This window comes from Ooceraea biroi, chromosome 5 (genome assembly GCF_003672135.1).
Source record: "Ooceraea biroi isolate clonal line C1 chromosome 5, Obir_v5.4, whole genome shotgun sequence".
In the NCBI taxonomy this organism is placed as follows: Eukaryota; Metazoa; Arthropoda; class Insecta; order Hymenoptera; family Formicidae; genus Ooceraea; species Ooceraea biroi.
This window is the reverse complement of record NC_039510.1, coordinates 14436885-14456630: the sequence shown is the minus strand read 5'-3', so window position 1 is coordinate 14456630 and position 19746 is coordinate 14436885. Positions and strand designations below refer to the sequence as shown.

The 19746-nt window shown below is 42.1% G+C and overlaps 2 protein-coding genes across 3 annotated transcripts; one reads left to right on the top strand and one right to left on the bottom strand.

Annotated features, from left to right (window-relative positions):
* Window positions 1-6471: 6471 nt before the first annotated feature.
* Window positions 6472-7962, bottom strand: LOC105285213 (mitochondrial cardiolipin hydrolase). Its single transcript, XM_011349291.3, has 3 exons — window positions 7625-7962; window positions 7293-7480; window positions 6472-7183 (listed from the first exon to the last, which is right to left on the bottom strand). Exons 1-3 carry the CDS (start codon window positions 7855-7857, stop codon window positions 6897-6899), a joined length of 708 nt encoding a protein of 235 aa, XP_011347593.1. The 5' UTR covers window positions 7858-7962; the 3' UTR covers window positions 6472-6896.
* A 232-nt stretch (window positions 7963-8194) lies between these two features.
* Window positions 8195-13592, top strand: LOC105285212 (signal transducing adapter molecule 1). Of its 2 annotated transcripts, none has more exons than XM_011349289.3 (10): window positions 8195-8728; window positions 9496-9656; window positions 9737-9982; window positions 10303-10378; window positions 10461-10670; window positions 10756-10875; window positions 10970-11158; window positions 11235-11458; window positions 11530-11768; window positions 12038-13592. In XM_011349289.3, exons 1-10 carry the CDS (start codon window positions 8686-8688, stop codon window positions 12153-12155), a joined length of 1626 nt encoding a protein of 541 aa, XP_011347591.1. In that variant the 5' UTR covers window positions 8195-8685; the 3' UTR covers window positions 12156-13592. The 2 variants fall into 2 exon arrangements, with proteins under 2 accessions (XP_011347591.1, XP_011347592.1); XM_011349290.3 differs by having other exon boundaries at window positions 8198-8728; window positions 12041-13592.
* Window positions 13593-19746: the final 6154 nt, after the last annotated feature.

The window sequence follows — 19746 nt, the reverse complement described above, 5'->3', positions numbered from 1 at the left end:
ATTGGCAATCGATTGGCTCGGACGCAAAAGTCGAGCGAGTGCACGTGCAACGTTCGCGGGAATCGAGAAAACGGTGTTCCAGCGAGAAATGAACTCTGACATTTGTCAATTACCTTCAACGTGCGTTTTTATTCACATTCAACGTGCAGGACAGCTACATGAAATTCGATTGATAAAATCATTTATCGAAAAATTGCTGATAGGACGATGATATTGAATTAAATAAAGCAAACTCAGTTAATGTTCCCATCTCGATAGATAGAATTTTGAAAAACTGTCAAAAAAGCTGAAGAATTAAATTGAGATGCATTCCTTCGTTCAGAGCGAGAGAGATAAGTTTGTGATCACGGCAGCCGAAAGATATCGGGAGATAACGCGGGTTAGTGCCTCGGTCTGAAGCAGACGCGCTGTCTCGACTCGAGCCGCGTAACGCGGTTACTTGACGAAAAATAAAGTCGGGCAAGCCGCCACCGGGGACAAGCATCGCCATCGATCCTCCGGTCCAACGCCCCGCTGTCTATTTTCATACCGCCCAGCCTATTTATACATCATCGTACGAACAACGTTCCACTTGTATCGGCGCGCGTCATGCTCAGCGCATCGCAGTTGCAGCGACGCTTTAGCTGCTTTAGCACTTTAATCCCTTTTTACGTATTAATTCGCGAAAGTGTCTGAATCCTCGTAATGTTCAATGATTTTGCATCATGTGCCTTTTTTGACGTTTCCAGCCATTTCAAATTGGATTTATTATCAGTTATTTCATTTAGCTGCGCTGCTAAACGGCGAGATGCAAAATCAAGATGAAACGTGAAGCAAAGAAATGCCAGAAGTAAAATGCCGAAGGTCTGAGGGACAGTCAGCCGAGCTTGCGAAGGTTCGCTTCGACACGTGGACCTTTTGCAGGATTCACATCGGTCCCTTTCGGCACGTATCTCTCGCGGACAACCGATCGTGTGGGCGTGCGGATTTACGACGGAGCTACCCGGGGCATTTCGACGGTGGGGTTCTCTGTTCGCTTTACGACGTTGCATGATTGCCCTCTGACGTCAAAGAAAATGCTCCTCGATGTGCTCGCGTACACGTATATACGCGAGAGGAACTCCCCGCGAGAGAGAGACAGGACTAAAGGTCGTTCGCCCCGTCAAGGGTTCAAGCGCCTTGCCTGGGGCGGATGCAACCTATAAAAACGCGACGATGATAAGGACGAGGATGAGGATGCGCGGGATTGCGCTCTCAAACACCTCTCTCGTTATTAGATGTCGCGAATAAAACTCCCGGTGTTGGGCGCCAGGACAGAAGAGGGAACGGAGAACCGGTTTCCCTTAATTTGTCGTTAACTGGCGCTAATAAAAATGGCGCGCAGCCTCGTCCTTTATCGTCGCTCGTGGCCTTTGAATCTCGCAGGCCGATTTTGAATCCAAAAGTACGGTGGTAATTCGAGTGCTGATTCGAGGGGATATTCTTGGAACCGACGACACCATGCACACATGTACGCACGTACACACATGTACCTGTGCAGTTTCTGATACTTAAGAATATACTATTTCCATGCTTGTCGATAACTTTAGCGTAAAAGTTGCATTTGAGGAGTATATACGTTTATTAGATTTTCAGTTACATGTGTCTCCGTGTTTAATACTCTTATACAGGGTGTCCCGGGTTTTAACCGACAAACTGCGGGAGCATATTCTACTAGTGGAAATAAGAAAAAATTCTTATATCGAGTTTGCTTAGAAATGCTTTATTACAAAGTTATAAACCAATATTGAAAAGAAATATGAGATAAGTAACAACGGAACATAGTGTAGAATTTGCAAGGTCGAAGATGTTTATGTTACGTGTATTCACATGTATTCATGTTCACTATGTTGAAACGATTCAGTATGATTGTTACTTTCACAACAGTAGCTGTTAGATTTCAATCGTCGTGTGAACTAACAATTACTATCAGAATGCCAAAAGTGTTTTCAAATGAGGAATACACTGATATTCATTTCGTGTACGGATTCTGTGACGGAAATGCACGAGCTGCCGTACGAGAGTATCAACGTAGATTTCCTAACAGGAGAGTACCAGATAGATTTAAAGCAACGAATTACTAATTCAGTTACTGAGATGCAACAAAATTTTCAGGAATGTCGTACCGTAACAAATTCTGTACTACGTCGATGTCTAGCTTGTATCGATGTGCAAGGACAACATTTTGAAATGCGTCACTAAATCATTGCGTAGATAATTTTTATTTTTGTGAAAAAATCCGTTGTTACTTATCTCATATTTCTTTTCAATATTGGTTTATAACTTTGTAATAAAGCATTTCTAAGCAAACTCGATATAAGAATTTTTTCTTATTTCCACTAGTAGAATATGCTCCCGCAGTTTGTCGGTTAAAACCCGGGACACCCTGTATATCTAATATTATAGTATATATAGTCTCTACCATTTCATTTATATTCTCAGATATCATAATATCAGATATATATTTTTCGATTATTCATATTTCCGGACTGAATAATATATAGTACTAGCATAGTACAGTATAACATAAATTATATAATCGTTTTTCTTTTTCATTATAAATTTCTTCTATCGATTTGAAATTACCTATTTCTCGACGAGGATATTCCAGTACTTACAGTTTTCTATACTTTATTACTTAAATATAGTTATCATTACCTATTTACATTCGTATCAGTTGATTAACTTTAATATTTACTCGGTTAATTTGATTTTCTTAACTCGCGATTAATTAACGCCAAAAAAGTAATTGCCAGTAACGCTAAAAACCAGTTTTACGGGAGTAAAAGCTATAAACTTTACGCAAGATACGGAGTAACGAACGGCAAAAGAGTATCTTCTCTTTTAACGTGGCAGTAAGTTACAGAATATTCTGGGAACGATTATACTATCCAACCCCCATCTCAATATATCACAATAACGCGTCGCGATGGGAAAAGTAGCATCTTATAGCGCAATTCGCTATCTTTTATGTTTTTACTGTTCTCCCCCCCCCCCCCCCAGGATAATAAGTAGCAACTGCTCGTTCGAGAGTAATAAATATAACCGACGGGGGCGCGGATCTATTTCGGGCCGGGGGTTAATATTTGACGACGGCAGGGTTGCCGCCGGTGTGTCTAAAAATACGCAATCAATACGGCCACCGCACGTCGGAATTAAGCTCGCACACGCGCGAACGCGACGCGCGCGCGCGTGTAATACGCGTATTTCAGGATTATCAACCCTTGTCAGAGAGTTAATTACGCGCGAGCACGCGAATACATAAACTTTTCAAGCCGGCACGGAATTACACGTAATATTTAAACACTCGCGTGCCGTGCAGCACGGTAATAATATCATCCAACGGCGGAAGATCGCGCGATTAAGATAGCGCGCGGACGATAGAAGTCCGTTTTAGTCTTCAACCAACTTCGCTAATTGAAAATTGTGTCTGTTTCTAATTAAATCGTAGCAACGTAACGTGACAAATGACAACCCGCTGCTTAATTATAATCGATAATAAAAATATCTGAAATTCATATATTGCGCGTCAATAAATTCCGAACATTTCGATGCATTTTTCAAGGGATAAAAAAAGGATGAATTTCTACTATGTATCCCGACATTTTTTACATTAAACGCCGAATATATCTCATAGCATGCACTTTGAATTCTCAGACACTCGGATATGCTACATTCGATATTAACTGCATGAGAGATCGTCATGTATATTTATAATCGTCGCAAATGCACCCGCACGAGAATCGTAGCTCCTCTCGAGCAACGAATCGTGGCCTTTACGATATCTGGCCGCGGTTTCGACGTACACCTGCACTTGCACCTTCGCCGAAACTTTCTTGGCGGAGACCCGGATCGCAGACTCGTCCGCGGCAACGAGAGGAGGCTGAATTAAAAACGAGCCGTTAAACAGCTGTTAAACACGGCCGAATAAACCTCGCGACGGCAATTTCGAGGGCGTCGCAAAATGAAGGATCTCGCTCAAAGCGCGGGAACTAATATTAGGCTAATGAAATTCGCGTAACGGTCGCGTCAATTTGACTTTTCAATCTGGGAAAAGCCCAGAAGCGCGTTGCGATCTGAGCGTGAAACAAGCCGTTTCCGCGACTCGCACGACGTTATCGCGAAATTATTCGTCGAAAATCGTACTTTTGCCAATCGCGCCAAGAACGCCATGATACTCGCCCGGGTGCTATATCTGATACGTATCTCGTCATATTTCATCAATTTTAACATCGAACATTTTTCGATGTGATACCGATCGACTCATTCGAGCTTTAACCTTAGCTTTATTTTATCCGAGGTTTCGGGCACTCCTATGTGCGAAGCTAGCTTAACAAATTATTTCGTTCGAAATATCCTCGAGATAGAGTCCTAAATATTAGAGAGGCGCGAACGGTACCCCCACTCCGCCGCCACGCCGCCATCTTGAGGCACAAATATATATGCCACTGCCTGCTCCAGTACTCACATTTATATTAGAGATATCTTTTAAAGGGCTTCGTGATTGGGGAACGAACGTCACAGGATGGGAGATGGTTGCTGGAGCACTGTACGTGCGACAACCTCCTGCACATCGCGATTATCAACAACGCGGGGCATTGTGCCTCAACATGGCGGCCGACCAATCAGAAAGAGGGTGCCCATTCGCGCCTCTCTAATATTTAGGACTCTACCTCGAGACGGTCGCTTTCGCCATCTTGTGTCGGGGCTTGCTTCGTTCGAGCGAGCGCACTTTACAAATGGAAGAGAAAAAGGCACCCAGGCAGCACATGTTAGCCTAATACATGTTTCTTAGACGTATCTAATGTCTAAGAAACATAAAGTACCATTTAAGAAACGGTTTAAATAGAAACCGCTTTTAGACCTAAATTTTAAAAACGTATTTTTCACGTTTCCACAGAAACGAAAAATGTGTTTTATTAAATTGATTTGAAATTATATAATTAATATAGAAAAAATAGTAATTTCTACTTACTTTGCGAGTATTCATTATTTTTACATCATACGTTTCAATGTACTCGATTATGGAACAAGAGACAAAAATCAACACAAGTGTGTGTGATTCCCACCTCTGATCCACCAAGCGACCGATAGATGGCCAGGCCAGACGTGACGTTCTCGCAAGTAACATTTGTGTTATCACCTTATAAATAACCATCCGGAAAACCGATCCAATACTCTTTTCTTCTTCTTTTCTTTTGAAACTTTTGAGATCACTATTACCTGAAGTGATATTTCAAAAGAGTGAGATTCCACTACACGAAATTTAGAGAGTAATTCATAAAATATAAAAATGTAGTTTTTTACAAAAATGTGACTTAACTCTGTCTATCTTTGAGGCACTGATATATAGAATTGATAAATATTTTTCTGATGGTTTCTGAAACGTTTTTTTGCCGAAAAAGAAACGTTTCTCCTAAATAAACGTTTCAATAAAATGGTTATGAAACGTTACGGCAAAACGTTTATGAAACGGTTTTGAAACCAATGTGTGCTGCCTGGGCAATTTGTTGCACCTACCTCGAAACTACGTGAGAACGCGAGACGTCGCTGCATCAGGGGACTTCTGAGGCATCGTAAGCGCAGTACCTTCAAGCTTCACCGCAAAGTGCTGCATAATTTGCCGCGTCTGCGTTCCTCCTCGCGTACGTTAAGAAAGCAACCGCTCGAACGTCGCGAAGTAAGCCGCGGTTCAACCGTTCAAGTTGCGCGTCGTTTCCCGCCGTGAAGTAGATGGCACCAGCGTGCGGAGGCACGATACCGTCGGTTTTGAACGACGTGCGAGATCGCGTTGGATTTATACGTATATGTCACCGTTAAAGCATATAATGTCGATATTATATGTAATTATATGAAATACTAGTTCTCGATAGTTAGTTAAAAGATCAAGTTACACGTACTTTGTTAATGTTCTATCACCGCTCTGATTACAAAAATGAAGTATTCTTGCGTCAGAAATATAGCAAATCATGATGAGATTTTTTTCATTCGTTCCCATGCTAGCGTCATGTATCAACATGTATCGAAACGAAACGGTAACGGTATCGATTTCATCGGATCGCGCAACGCGCGTCCGTGATCGAGAGTGCCCACGGGCGTTTCCGGGTGTCCGTTTGCGGCGCGGCCATGAACTCTAGGAGAGACCATGACTGTTCCCGATGAAAGAAAATCGATATGTATCACGGCGCAGCATCATTTCAGCGAAAACAAAGGCTGTCGCTGGGACAAAGATGTATTATAGTATACCGCGGTGACGTCAGGATCGTCATGGCAACTCGCCGGTTCGTTTCGTGCACGTCCAGTACCCACGTCGCGTAAACGCGTCAGATTTAATCCGTCAAAGCACGAGGCTCGTATCGTAAAATACAGATTAGAGAAATATCTTCATTAACGATTCCGCGAAGGATGAAATAAAGAGGAAACGAGGCGATATCAGAAATGATAAGAGAGAGATGCTTTCAAATATTAGACTTCGTATTTATTTGTATATACATGAAACTAAAATAAAATAAAATACTAAACTAAAATAACTAAAATAAAAATATTTTCGTCTTAAAATAACATAGATATTTCGTACTTGTCAATAACTTGCGAGTGTCACGTTTTAAATCTTACGCGGATTATTACTATTGCATTTACAGTTTATATGTATATTATTCGAATTTGTTATTAAAATAATTATACATAATATACGTATAAATATACGTAATATTGTAAATATAATAATCGCGATATTTATATTACATAACATAATATCGAATCTAATATTATCTCATATCTTGCAAAATTGCAACTTAGCTTGTATGTAAAATTAAATGTAAAATAATGAATTATGTATTGCGTATATACTGTGCACACAGCAATCAATGCGTCAATCGTTATGTTAATGTATCTTTTCCTGTATTAGAATTAGAATTAATATTAGTGTTAGTTACTGCATTACTTTGCTCAGCATTTATACTATCCAGCATCGTCCATATCCTCTCAAACTCATTTACAAATGGCATCACTGCAGCCTGTTCGTTAGTCACGAACAGGCTCTCGAAATTTCCAAAAAACGCAGACATGGTCCAATTTACACTGCCAGTTATCAAAAGTGCCTTATCAATAATGGCGAATTTGTGATGCATTAACGTATCCAACTGTTTCATTTTCGGTTTAATACCTGTAAATAAGGTAACAGTGTCGCTCACAGAATTGCTAGCCATTAAATCATCAAAATTATCGCGTGTAAAACTTTTCTGTGCAGTGCGTATGTAACAAATGTAACGAACCATTGTGGTAGAAGCGCTTGGTCGCCTGACTATCACCATTGCGCGCCATACTCTCATCTACCACCATTCTCACAAGAACGCCTCTCTTGTGGGCGCGTACGATCGCCGTCGCCAATAACGGACACGTGAAGAAATACATGCACACGTCCAGAGTCTCGGTCGCGGAATCCAAGTACTGCACGAGCTTTCTGCAAATGTGTAGCGTACCATTTCGTAGAACGTAGAACCATTTCATATGAAACTGCACAAGGATAAATGAAAGCGATGAACTTACTCAAGTTGGGTCTTTGCATTACACTGTATTACGTCGTAAGAATTATTATTTTAATTACCTCAAGTGTTCCACGGCGCAATCCTTTCTCCCGCACGGGGCATTTAGATCTATATGCGGCCGGCACCGAGCGGATTCCTTCGAGAAGAACATAACCTCGAAGATCTTCCGTTTATGTCTCGCTTTACCGTCGGAAACGGCCTTCCGTCGTGAACGTTTGTACGCATTGTACATCTGCCAGATCGCTTCCGATATCAGGATACCGGAGGTTATGACAATAGCTTTCATCCACATTCTTCTCAGACTTGCTTCGGGGTATCAAGCGCCTGCGAGTGCCTCGAAAAGGCCAGAGAACAGTTTGTAGACTCGTGCGCCCTCTCGTAAATACCGCGCTCGCAGGAACTACGAGCCAAACGGATGCGAGCACGGATGATAAATGCGATGATACAGAATCATGTAATAATAATAAAATATTAAAATATTTATATTAAATTTAATATTAATATAAATACATGATTAATATTAATATTAAAATCTTATAATAAAAACGACTCGAAGCGGTCGGTAATCCCGCCGTTATCTCTTTCTAGTTTCTTCTTCGAATTGGATGCGTCACATCTAGACATTCATGCACAGTGACTCAGAGTGACATGACTATAAACGATCGCTGTACTCGATACATCGATCCTCTCGCATCTCGTGCGCCTTTGTTTCCGCCACGGCCGACGTCCCGATTCCCGGACAATCGCCGTGACAAAATTCGCGTGCAGGTGCACTCGCGAGAAATCAGGAAACATGGCTCCACCGGCGCGCTGAATAAATCACCGCGTCGTGATTTCTCGGAAGGGAACTAGCGCACGATCGGGGTCGACGTTCGCGAGTTCCGATCGAGGTATCGAGGTTCTCGGCAGTAACGAGAGCAACATGTCCGCCGGTGCAGCGGTGGAGCAGGACGTCGTCAGTCACTCGGTCAGCCGCGTTCGCGAGTGGTGAGCGTCGGCTAGCTGGATGCGCAGCGCGATTCCGTGCTGCGAAGCGTGCGAGCGCGACGTACGTCGGCGTAACCTCGTCGCTGTGTAGAAAAAACCGGGAACAAGGGACGAAAGAGCCGCGGACAAAGACATGGGTCTCTTCCAGGCCTCCTCGCCTTTCGACGCTGACGTCGGTGAGTATCCGCCGCGCCGTGGTGGACCGTCCGCGACCGCCCGTCACCCGCCTGGCGACGAGTCTCGGCGGCGATAAACCATTCCCGATGAATCACTCCTGGCGTTCCTCGTCAGCGCGTCGGAAACCGCCGTTCTCTCCGTATGGCCCGCGAGAAAACGGCTCTCCCGCCGTCCGCATTGAGCGCATTAAGCGGTTGTTGACACTTGACCTCCGTCGTGTCGATGGATTTTCAACGCGAGTTAGCCGCTCCTCGCGATCCATCCGATTCGAGTCGTTTCGCGATCCGACCGCGTGACCGATCTCCCTACTCGGCATCGGGTGATTCCGATGATTCCGATAATCGCTCGATGACGAGCTGGCTCGCTCGCTGTCGTGTTTTGGTCGGGTGACGTAGGGCAGGCCTGCCTTCTCAGCTGCACCATGTTTAGGCTTCCTGCACTCGAACTGGAGCAGGAATGCGATCGAGCATTGGGGAGCAGGGGAGGGAAAATGGTAATTTAGAGGTGCAGGAGGTGCAGCTGAGAGGACAACCTTATTGACTAGCAAAAAAAACATCCTTGACATACTCTTGCCTATGTTTGAACTGTTTGAATTGTCATTGTAACTTTATTAGTGCGTCGCTGCTATACATTTATGAGTGGCTTTTCAGTTTTAATTGCTTTGTAGTTCGTTATCAAATGTCAGCATTTTTGTGCTTGCTATTTTGCTTAACTCTCTTTGCTCTGCATACCTTGCATACTGATTTAAGTAATTGTATTGCATCAGAAAAGGCAACCAACGAGAACAATGTGACGGAGGAATGGGGGAAAATAATGGACATCTGCGACAAAGTAGGCACCTCCAGTCAGAACGCTAAGGACTGCTTACGCTCCATCGTTAAGAGACTGTACTGTCAAGATCCTCATGTCGTCATGCAAGCGATAACAGTCAGTACATCATTCTACAAAATTGATGATTCTCTCAACCGAGTTTCCACCGAATCTATAATCGTCTGCTTTCGATACAGCTGTTAGATGCTTGCGCCAGTAACTGCGGAAAGATCTTTCACCTGGAGATTGCGTCCAGAGACTTCGAGAGCGACTTGAGGAAGCTCATTAACCACCCGCAGCCGAAAATAGTGGAGAAGATCAAAACGCTCCTGAAAAAGTGGGTGGAGGGCGACTTTAAGACGGATCCGCAGTTGAATCTGATCCCAAGCCTGTACAACAAACTGAAGAGTGAAGGCCATGACTTCTCCTCCGTCTCGGATACGGTGAGTCACCGCCGCACCATGATAATGCTCCCACATTTGTTCCATCGACAGCGGAATATTGGATTGCATGTTTTGAGCCTCACGTTATTTAAATCTGTCGTGATAACACTATCAGTTATTGACACCGTGCGCCTCTTCTGAACTTGCATGCTGACTGTATCTTGTATAGCTCTGCTATATATCGTCGACTGCATTTTGAACGAGTCGATTTATTGGAGAGATGCAATGTCGTTACTCTGTGTTAAATGAACGCTTTGTTCTAACGTTCTAATCTAAGTCTAACATTGTTTTCCGTGTCTTATGTGTGTGATATCTTTCAGCCAAAACGTTCGACCGCTCTGAGCAGAGATCCTAACGTAGTAACAAATTCGCAAGAAGAAGCAGATCTTGCGAGAGGTATCATTTCACGATTACACTTGCTGCGTTATCGATCAACGATGTTTCAAGCGATTGTTTCTCACATTTGCTTATCTTGTAGCTATACAGCTTTCGTTGCAAGAAAACAAGGCGCACACTCAGAGCACTTCATCGCATAGTTCGCCAGCTTCGAAAAAGGGCTCGAGTTTATACCCTAGCGTTAATTCTGTGCTCGGGTCTACAAGCACTTCGGAAGGCAGAAAAGTACGCGCTCTGTATGACTTTGAGGCTGCGGAGGATAACGAATTGACATTTTTAGCAGGAGAAATAAGTACGTAATAAAGACTCTGCGTAGGACAGATAACAACAAAGTAGAGATTGATTCTTGTAAGTGGTAATTCCAATTTTTTTTTTAGTTAATATCTTAGATGATTCCGACCCAAATTGGTGGAAAGGCAGCAACCAAAGAGGCGAAGGTCTCTTCCCCTCCAATTTCGTTACTGCTGATTTGTCCGTTGAACCCGAAGAGTTTACGAGTAAGAGTCTACCCTTGTCCAACTTGATGAATTTTACCGGAAATGTAAATTATCGAAACGAATCGAAACGCATGGATCTTTTTATCATGTGCAGAGTTGGAGCATAGTAACAAGAAATTAGTGCAGTTCGCGGAGGAAGTGGAGGTGAAGATGGTGAAGCGCGAGCCGGAAGTGGTGGAGGTCGAGATAGATGAGAAGAAGATGGACAGACTGTTGCATCTGCTTCACGAGGCCGATCCGCAATGTGACACGTCCGATCCCCAGGAGATGCTCGATCTAGAAGGTAATCGCGCGTAAAACAGCGCGTCAAGTTGAACAATGCTACGAGCGTGTCCGTCATCTGCGGTTCCGTTTCGCAGAACAAGTCACGGCGATGGGTCCCCTGATCGACGCGGCGTTGGAGAAGGTGGACAGGCGGCACGCGCAGCTCACTCAGCTAAGCTCCGATCTGGTCGACGCCCTCAATCTGTATCACACGCTGATGAGAGAGCCCGCGCCCCCGACACCGTCTGGTTACACTCTGCCCAAGATGCAGCCGCACATAAGCCCCTACCCGTTCCACAATCCGGGACCACCGCCACACGTAAGCGCGTCGAAATTGACGATATTCGCGGAGGAACGCGAGACATTCTGACGCTCACCGTTATCCGACAGATGTTTAACGGTATGCCGCCCTCGCCGTTCCCCGCCGGGGCGGGTTCGGGTCCGGTGGGGCCGTACAACGCCAGCCTGCCGAGCAACGAGTACATGGGCCCCGCCAGTATGCCGAGCATGACTCTACCGCAACATTATCACGTGCAATCGGGTCCTCACCAGCATCCGCCCGGACCGCATCCGCAGGGACCGTCTCTGCCACCGGCTGATCAAAGTAGCCTTCCCTATCAACCACAGGGGTATGTGTAATTCGTTTTATTTCTTTTTATTTTACAGTATTTATAGACTCGAGACTCGTCGGGCATGATAGTCGTCAATGGAAGAGTGTTTTCGGTGTGCAATTCGTTATAGATTTGTTGCAGATAGTCGCAGATAGATCAGTTGTAACTTACGTTCACTTCGTCGGTTTATTTCGCGTTCAGTAGTATCGATCGTTATGAAAAAAAAATGTCTATCGTTTCTCGTATTTTCGGATACTCAAAAAGTGACAATTTAATGTTATACGTAGCAGATATCCACCTCAGAGCGGCCCTGCACCAGGGTCGTACGGTTCGCCTGGGTCTGTAGGACCGTCCGTAAACCAGCAACCGCAATATGCTCCACCGAACGGGCAACACATGATGTAAAGCAAAAACTGAAAAAGCTGTGCGTTACGAATTCATCTTGTACTCTATAACTCAAGTTGTACAATATTACTATATTATAATTATTTAAATAAACATACCCAAAGTAGTCAAAGATGGGTTTTTAATGAGAATTTTACGTTTCGAAGCTGCGTAGGCACTACTGTGCGTTTAAGCATGTTCATGCGATTAGAGAGAGAAAGAAAGAGAAAAGGAGAGGAGCGAAGCAGAAAGTGACTTACGTTGCCTACGACATGTTGATATTAGATTTCGTGATTGTTAGATATTTATTGCTCACAGACTGTTTTAATTTATACATTCCCTCGGCCCGTTTAATTTCCGCTATCATCACTTTACTTCAATCTGACTCATTTACTGTTCACTGTTAAATATATTGTATCTGTCAAAGCATCAAGAAATTTGTAAATCCTCTATGCATTACTCGTAACAGTGTCTCTATTAATTGTATTATGATTCTACACATGAAGAATTAATTCCTCGTGCTGTGTCGTAAGCCTAAGTTGTAAGGGTCGTCGCTTACGTGTCATAAATTGTAAATTTCGCATTTGAAAAAATAACACGTAATCTCTGCAGTATCGTAAAACATACGTCATACATGCCGGAACCTGCGCGTAAATGGCAAACTCGCGACGAATGTTTTATAGTTTTCTACTCTGCCGATGAGCCTTGACAAAGTAATCGCAAACCACAGACTCCAGGTCTGATCAATAGGGAGAAGCGGTAGCGTTATTGGAGCGATATTGTAATTATTAAGCGCTGTTAAGGCGCCCGTAACCGTCGAACAATGATTGGAACAACGTTCGAAGTAACAAAAAGCGTTCAATGTGGTCTAGTCTTCTGTCCATTGTGTACAATGAAACATTCCTCATCAATCGCTGAAAACGCAACGAAACTGCTTGCAGGCTTATCGATTGTTCATGCATAATAGGCATAATGTTTGTACATTCATGATAATTACTTATGACGAACATTCGTAACGATAGGAAAGAAGAGAAAATGTAAAACGTACACAATGGCAATGTGCAGGTAAAACTTACGCCTCGCGTGTTTAGAGGGGAGTGTAATTTAAGGTGTAATTTCTAGGGCAGAGTATGATCTTGTAACGATCATATATACGTTGCGTACACTGCGTGTGCAATCGAGCGGATAAAGGCGGAAATGAAATATAGAGATTAGAAGAGCGAGAAGAATAAGACGAGAGATATTCCTACGGATAGTAGGTGCAATTTATGCTGTGTATGTTACGTTACCATTAAACTGGCTTTATTTACATAATCAATTACCATTTCATTATACTCCTTCTTTCTCGCGTTCTCAAGTTCTCATACGATTTTATCTGGCAAATAAGAATTCTGCAGCAACCAGCGACTGTGTATATACCATGTAAATATCGAAGAAAATATACTTCTCGAAATGTGCCAAATTGACATTCTTCTTCCTATTAATATTCATTTGACATGCATCTAAAATTTTGAAAGGGTAAGAATAATATTGCGAGAAAGTTTGCGCTCAAGTATACGGCTTGACAGAAAACGAATATTAACGTGTCGCCCAAAGTGAAAGGAAAACGTGACTGAAACAGCTATGCAAAGATTTAGTAGAAACCTGAGATTTTATATACGCTAATCTCTGTGCTCCATTTTTCAGAATTTTTGTTACCTTAATAATGCAGTCATTACATACGTTAGACCACATTCTTGTGAGCATAACGTGTTACGTATGATTCTGCGGATTCTTGCTACCCTATGCCACTCGCTATTCTTGAACAACTTAATAATGCATACCGTTGTTGCGAATTATAGGCTACAGTTAATGAAGAATAGCTTTTCCTCGTTGTCATGTCGCCTCCTGATCACATCGCGTATACTTAAAAAGGTGCTTATTAATTTTCCGCTTTTTTTCTCGGCGCGCCTCCTCTGTCACGCTGGCCTTCTGATACTTTTACAGTAACAATTGCTTCTTATAACAACCATTAAAGATTACACGGGAATTATTTAAAAGTTCATAACGCGCGTCTCTCCTCTCTGCACGCGCACGTGCAAGCACGGGAATAATATAGTTCCCCGTATTATGGAAGATTTACGATCGATGGAATGGTGAATTAATGATTAAAAAATCTTGCAAGGAAGTCCCGTCATTAATCGTTTGTTTTTCTTGTACAACATGTGGCACGCATCCGCGTGCATAAATTTTAATTAATTTTTATTCTGGTGCGTAAGCACGACTTCTCTTTCGCTCGTGTGTAAAGTAGCTAGAGATTCGAACGTAATGCAAACAGTTTAAATAATTTAAAGTAAAAATTGCAGTGAACTTCTAATTCGAACAATTCGAATACACTTACCAAAAAATTGTTATAAAGTGATAAAGTGATTAGAGTGGTACACTCATTGTTATAATATCGTTAATCGTTATGTTGGACATTGTTATAATATCGTTAATCGTTATGTTGGACAGTTTCCTCGTTTCTTGACTGCTATTTTCGTCATGTGCGCGCTGCTATTTTTTACTATTCGTTCATGATTGATACATCATTTTGTGCATCGAGTGGTGCACCGATAACGGATCGTGCGTAGCTCTCTTCCTCATAACTGTTCTGCTGATAAGATCGTTAGAATAATGCCTAGATTTCCTTGGCAATGGCATTTCTTGGATCGACAATGGGACCAAGCAACCTTGGCATTAACATTCCAGATCCTTCGGTTTCGTTTCCATGCCGCAGACAAGACTTCGTGACTATCAATCATGATAGTCGTGATAATCAAGCCATAAAATAACCAGTCATGCGGTAGAACGAAAAAAAATTCTAGCTTGCTCCTCGCGTTATTTCTCAGCGTCAGCGATCGTTCAATATCGATACTTCGTCCTTAGAAAATCCACTTGCCGGGAATACACAGCTTCAGACACGTGTATACTCAGAAGCATGTGTAACTATGCTGATTAGTGTTGTTTAGATTTGTTTAATATTGCTTCAGTGAAAACGAAGCAATCTAATCCAATTTTTTCGTTAGCGGGATCCCGTAATTTTAGTTTCTTTGTTTTTAACGTTGTAATCGTCATCATCCACGGAATTGGAATTTTTCTATCAAGGCAGCGACTGTCCATCACTTTTGTTGCCCTCAGACAGATGTAGCTCAAGGACCATGTGATTGTTTCTAGGTCTAGGATCGACTCATCCTAAATTAGATTCTTCCTAATCTATTTCCATAATCGAGGCCAGAAACGTAAACAAACTTGCATTCTTCTCGCGACAGTCCAAACACTTTTTGCTATTAGTATCAATATATTTATTCTGTATATAAATTTTGTTCAATATACTACTTCTAATAATAGATATTTAAATTAACTTAATTAATGTGACTCTGAAAAGAATTATAGTTAGAGCTACCAATTGACAGTTGTGCTCATTCATGCATTCCATAGCCTTCTTAGTCTCTTAAATATTGAAACGTCTACTTATGAAATATTTACAATGCATAAGTAACAATTCAGATAAGCAAGGGTTAACCTTTTCAGCAATCAATTTAAATGCTATGAAAATTTATCGGCTGTCACCTGGAACGCTCATTTACGCTCAACGCTTGGTCTGTCTTATAAATGTAAAATAATAAATTAAGTGCTAAAATAAAGATATACCGACATCGAAATAACTCTTGCGAGAAACATTGCAAGCAAGTCGCCAATATCACTCCTCGTTGACAATCTGCCGAGGATAATTTCGAATGTTATCCTTTATCATAGAATATTCCTCATCTCTTTTCAACGAAACAGAACTGACAGGATCTCCCTCCATAAATATTACCAAACGCGCTATCTTTATGACCTCGTGTCGAAAGTGGGTTCTGGAACCGCCAGCCTTTCTCGTGCGACCATTAAGATTCATCCGCGAAGACGAATCGGTGGAACGTGTGCACGTATGTATTGGGTTGGCCAAAAAGTAATTGCGTTTTTTCCAATAGATGGACATACATATCTTGAAATGTAACTAACTTCATTCTAAACCGCAAATTCATTATGTAGGTTAACAACTCACAGTTCAAGCTTGTTTTAGAAAAAGAAAGTACACGATTTCGTTAACAATTGTTTGTTTGCCGTCGATTTCAAAATGGAAAATCAAAAAGAACATTTTCCTCATATTTTGTTTTATTACTTCCGAAAAGGGAAAAACGCTGTGCAAGCTCATAAAAAGTTATGTCATGTATATGGCGAAGATGCTTTAAAACTGCGGCAGTGTCAAAATTGGTTTACTAAATTTCGATCTCGAGATTTTAATGTGAAAGATGCACCACGCTCAGGAAGGCCAATCGAAATTGATGATGACAAAATAAAGGCACTGATCGATTCCAATCGGCGTTTAACGACACGAGAGATTGCTGAGAATCTTAACATATCGAAATCGAGTGTTGAAAACCATTTAAAACGACTTGGATACATTAGTAAGCTCGATATTTCGGTACCACATGAGCTCAAAGAAATTCATCTCACTAAGCGTATTGACATCTGCGATTCTCTTTTGAAACGTGAGGAAAATGATCGATTTTTGAAACGCATGATAACAGGCGACGAAAAATGAATCGTCTACAACAACGTCAAACGAAAAAGATCGTGGAGCAAGCGTGATGAACCTGCTCAAAGTACTTGAAAAGCAGATATTCACCAAAGAAAGATTATGCTGTCAGTCTGGTGGGACTTTAAAGGTATTGTGTATTTTGAGCTGCTTGCAAGGAATCAAACCATTAATTCAGACGTATACTGTCGTCAACTGGATAAATTAAATGATGCCATCAAACAGAAGCGTCGAGAATTGGTGAATCGCAAAGGTGTTGTGTTTCACCATGATAACGCTAGACCAAGTACAAGTTTGGTCACTCGTGAAAAATTGTTGCAGCTTGGATGGGATGTGTTACCACATCCACCATATTCGCCAGACCTGGCACCATCAGATTACCATTTGTTTCGTTCTTTGCAAAACGCCTTGAATGGTAAAACCTTTACTGCTGATGAGGATATGAAATCGTTCTTGGAATTGTTTTTTGCTGATAAAGATAAGAACTTTTTTGAGCGCGGAATCTTGAAGTTGCCTGAAAAATGGCAAAAGATAATCAAACAAAATGGACAATGTATTGTTTAATAAAGTTTTTGTTTCCCATGAAAAATTCGCCTTTTATTTATATAAAAAAAAACGCAATTACTTTTTGGCCAACCCAATACATACAGAACGCGTTGATAGAACGCGGGAGTGAACTGCCGTGGGAGGCGGGAGAGAAACTACGATTAGTTAATCGATGACGAAATCCATTTTCTCGATTGGGAGACGCGGCGGGGTCGCCGCGGTATTTTGACCGAGACGTGACGATTTATGAGGTGCCTCCTTCGCCGATGCGAAAGACGGAGCCGCGGAATGTGTCGAAAAGAACTCGTCTTCCTCAGCTCTCCTCCGAAGCGCGAAGCGCAACAACGTACGGGGACTACTTGGATGCGTGAGAAATACTTGGAGAACCCATAAATCCGAGAGCATTCCGATGGTGTCGATAGACGCGTGCACATTCATTACCGTTGCCGTGTCTCTTTCGCGATTTATTCAGCGTCGCCGGAACCTGCGCGCGGGAGCTGCGTTAGCAAAATTATTGTCTCAAACGCAACATCAACGGTAAACCACCGGCGATCCATAAACTCATCAATCTGTGCCGGTTTGCCGTACGTATGGATGAAGTACGGCGTTATCTTTCCATGAATAACATCAGCTCGTTAGCTCGTTCACCGCGCGCGCGCTTCTCGCTAAATGAATTTATTACAGGGAACAATTAAAATGATATTTTAAACGATATCCCAGGCGATCTCGCCTCTCCAGAAGGATATCTTCGGTTTATTTCCAGCTGTTCAGCTCGTTAAGCAATTTTGCATTGTGCAACAACGGCCTCGTGCATCCCTCAGCACGCTGCGCTCGGAATTCAGCGCTGCCAGCTGATAATTATGCGGGTGTACGTATGGCGTAGCGCGGCTCTCAAATTTCGATCGCAGATAATGATTGCCGTTTCGAAAGGTCTTCGGGTCTCTGTGTCGGTCATCAGATCGGCACCGGTAGATTAAGCACCAGTGAAACGCTCGTACGTGGAAAGGTTGTATGCATTTCATTACTGGTGTTCAATAACACCAATCGAATCTGACTTGCGATTTTAACGAATGACGCGAATAACGCGACGCGGAGCACTCTCAAACGATTGCTAAACTCGCAAACGCTCGATTTGGTTTAAGCGCAAAGATTATGTGTACGGCAGTGCATTGCCACGGAAAAACAAAGAATTCTGATATTCAATCTCTTGCTGTTAAGATGCTTGCGATAAAAAATGCCTTTATAGTTTAAAGCATTGATATTTTTATAAACTGGGAGAAGAGAGCGTCGATAATTCTTCTCGTTATATTGGTTCACATGTTTCTCACGTATGATTGCTAGATACATATCTCTGCAGCCTTGACAAATATTGCGCCAGTTTACATTATTCCGAGGTATCATCAGCGAGCGACCAGTTCATTCAGCTGTGGTTTTCGCAATAATTGTTTTCGCGTCCTCATTGCCTATAAATTCCCCAGTCCCGATACAGGAAAGGTATGAGAATAATAATCATGCGATACCACTACTACTAAAATGCTAGATAGATAATATTTGTGCAATATACTATTACTTGGACCCATTTTTCGAGGTCAATTCCATAGAAAGAGCGATGTGAAGAAAGAGGTCATCTAAATATTCTTGCAGATGCAGAAATCATGATAGTAAAGACAGACGGCGCATTATTGTGCAATATAAAAGGTAGGCGTTATGGTTTTATTATGTAGATTTATCTTATAACTTTTGCTCATCCGAGAAATATAAAACAATCATCTGATTAACTGCGAAATTGATTATCTCCTGAAATTCTTTTTTTTGTGTTCGCGGATTGCATACTATATTAATGAAAAGTAACAGGATCTGGCAATACGCGCGGAATTTTGTAAGAAGGAAACGATGAATCCTGGCGCGAGCTTTCGTAATAATGCACCGGCAGAACTGTGTTATCGAGATAATTCACACCATTGTCTCGGGACAATGTTTATTGTCCGGATTTACGGCTTTACGAGCGCATGATATCAACGGTCCAAATAATGCTGCCGTTAATTTTACGAAAAGAAATGTTTACAGAAGCAGCTGCATCGTTTTGTTAGCGAAACGATAGATATTAAAATGCAAAATTACTATTAATGTAATAACAATTCATGGCATTCGTGAAAGTTTGTAAAAAAATCACATTATTGGAACCGTCAATTAACAAAGAAAATGATTGAATCTCTATTTCACGAATTTCTTTTAATTTCACCAGCCCTCCAAAGCATCTCTTGGGAATTACGAACTTAACACCGAATTTCTCCTATTTAGATCATATCTAAACGAGACGTACGAGGATCTCGTACAAACTAAACAAGATCTCTTGCGCATTTCGCGCTTTTCTTCCGCAATTTATCAACGAATATGGATCTCGTTATTTCGTCTGTGCAATCGAGATCGGAGTGGAAACTTTTTGCTGGCAGTGCGGGATGA

Excerpts from the sequence above, each read along its gene's own strand:
- LOC105285212 (XM_011349289.3), top strand. The coding sequence starts at position 8,686 with ATGGGTCTCTTCCAGGCCTCCTCGCCTTTCGACGCTGACGTCG. Across the intron at positions 8,729-9,495 it reads GCCTTTCGACGCTGACGTCG|AAAAGGCAACCAACGAGAAC; the intron begins GTGAGTATCCGC and ends GTATTGCATCAG. Across the intron at positions 11,459-11,529 it reads ATCCGGGACCACCGCCACAC|ATGTTTAACGGTATGCCGCC; the intron begins GTAAGCGCGTCG and ends GTTATCCGACAG.
- LOC105285213 (XM_011349291.3), bottom strand. The coding sequence starts at position 7,857 with ATGTGGATGAAAGCTATTGTCATAACCTCCGGTATCCTGATATCGGAA. Across the intron at positions 7,481-7,624 it reads TGCGCCGTGGAACACTTGAG|AAAGCTCGTGCAGTACTTGG; the intron begins GTAATTAAAATA and ends ACACATTTGCAG. Across the intron at positions 7,184-7,292 it reads CAAGCGCTTCTACCACAATG|GTATTAAACCGAAAATGAAA; the intron begins GTTCGTTACATT and ends CCTTATTTACAG.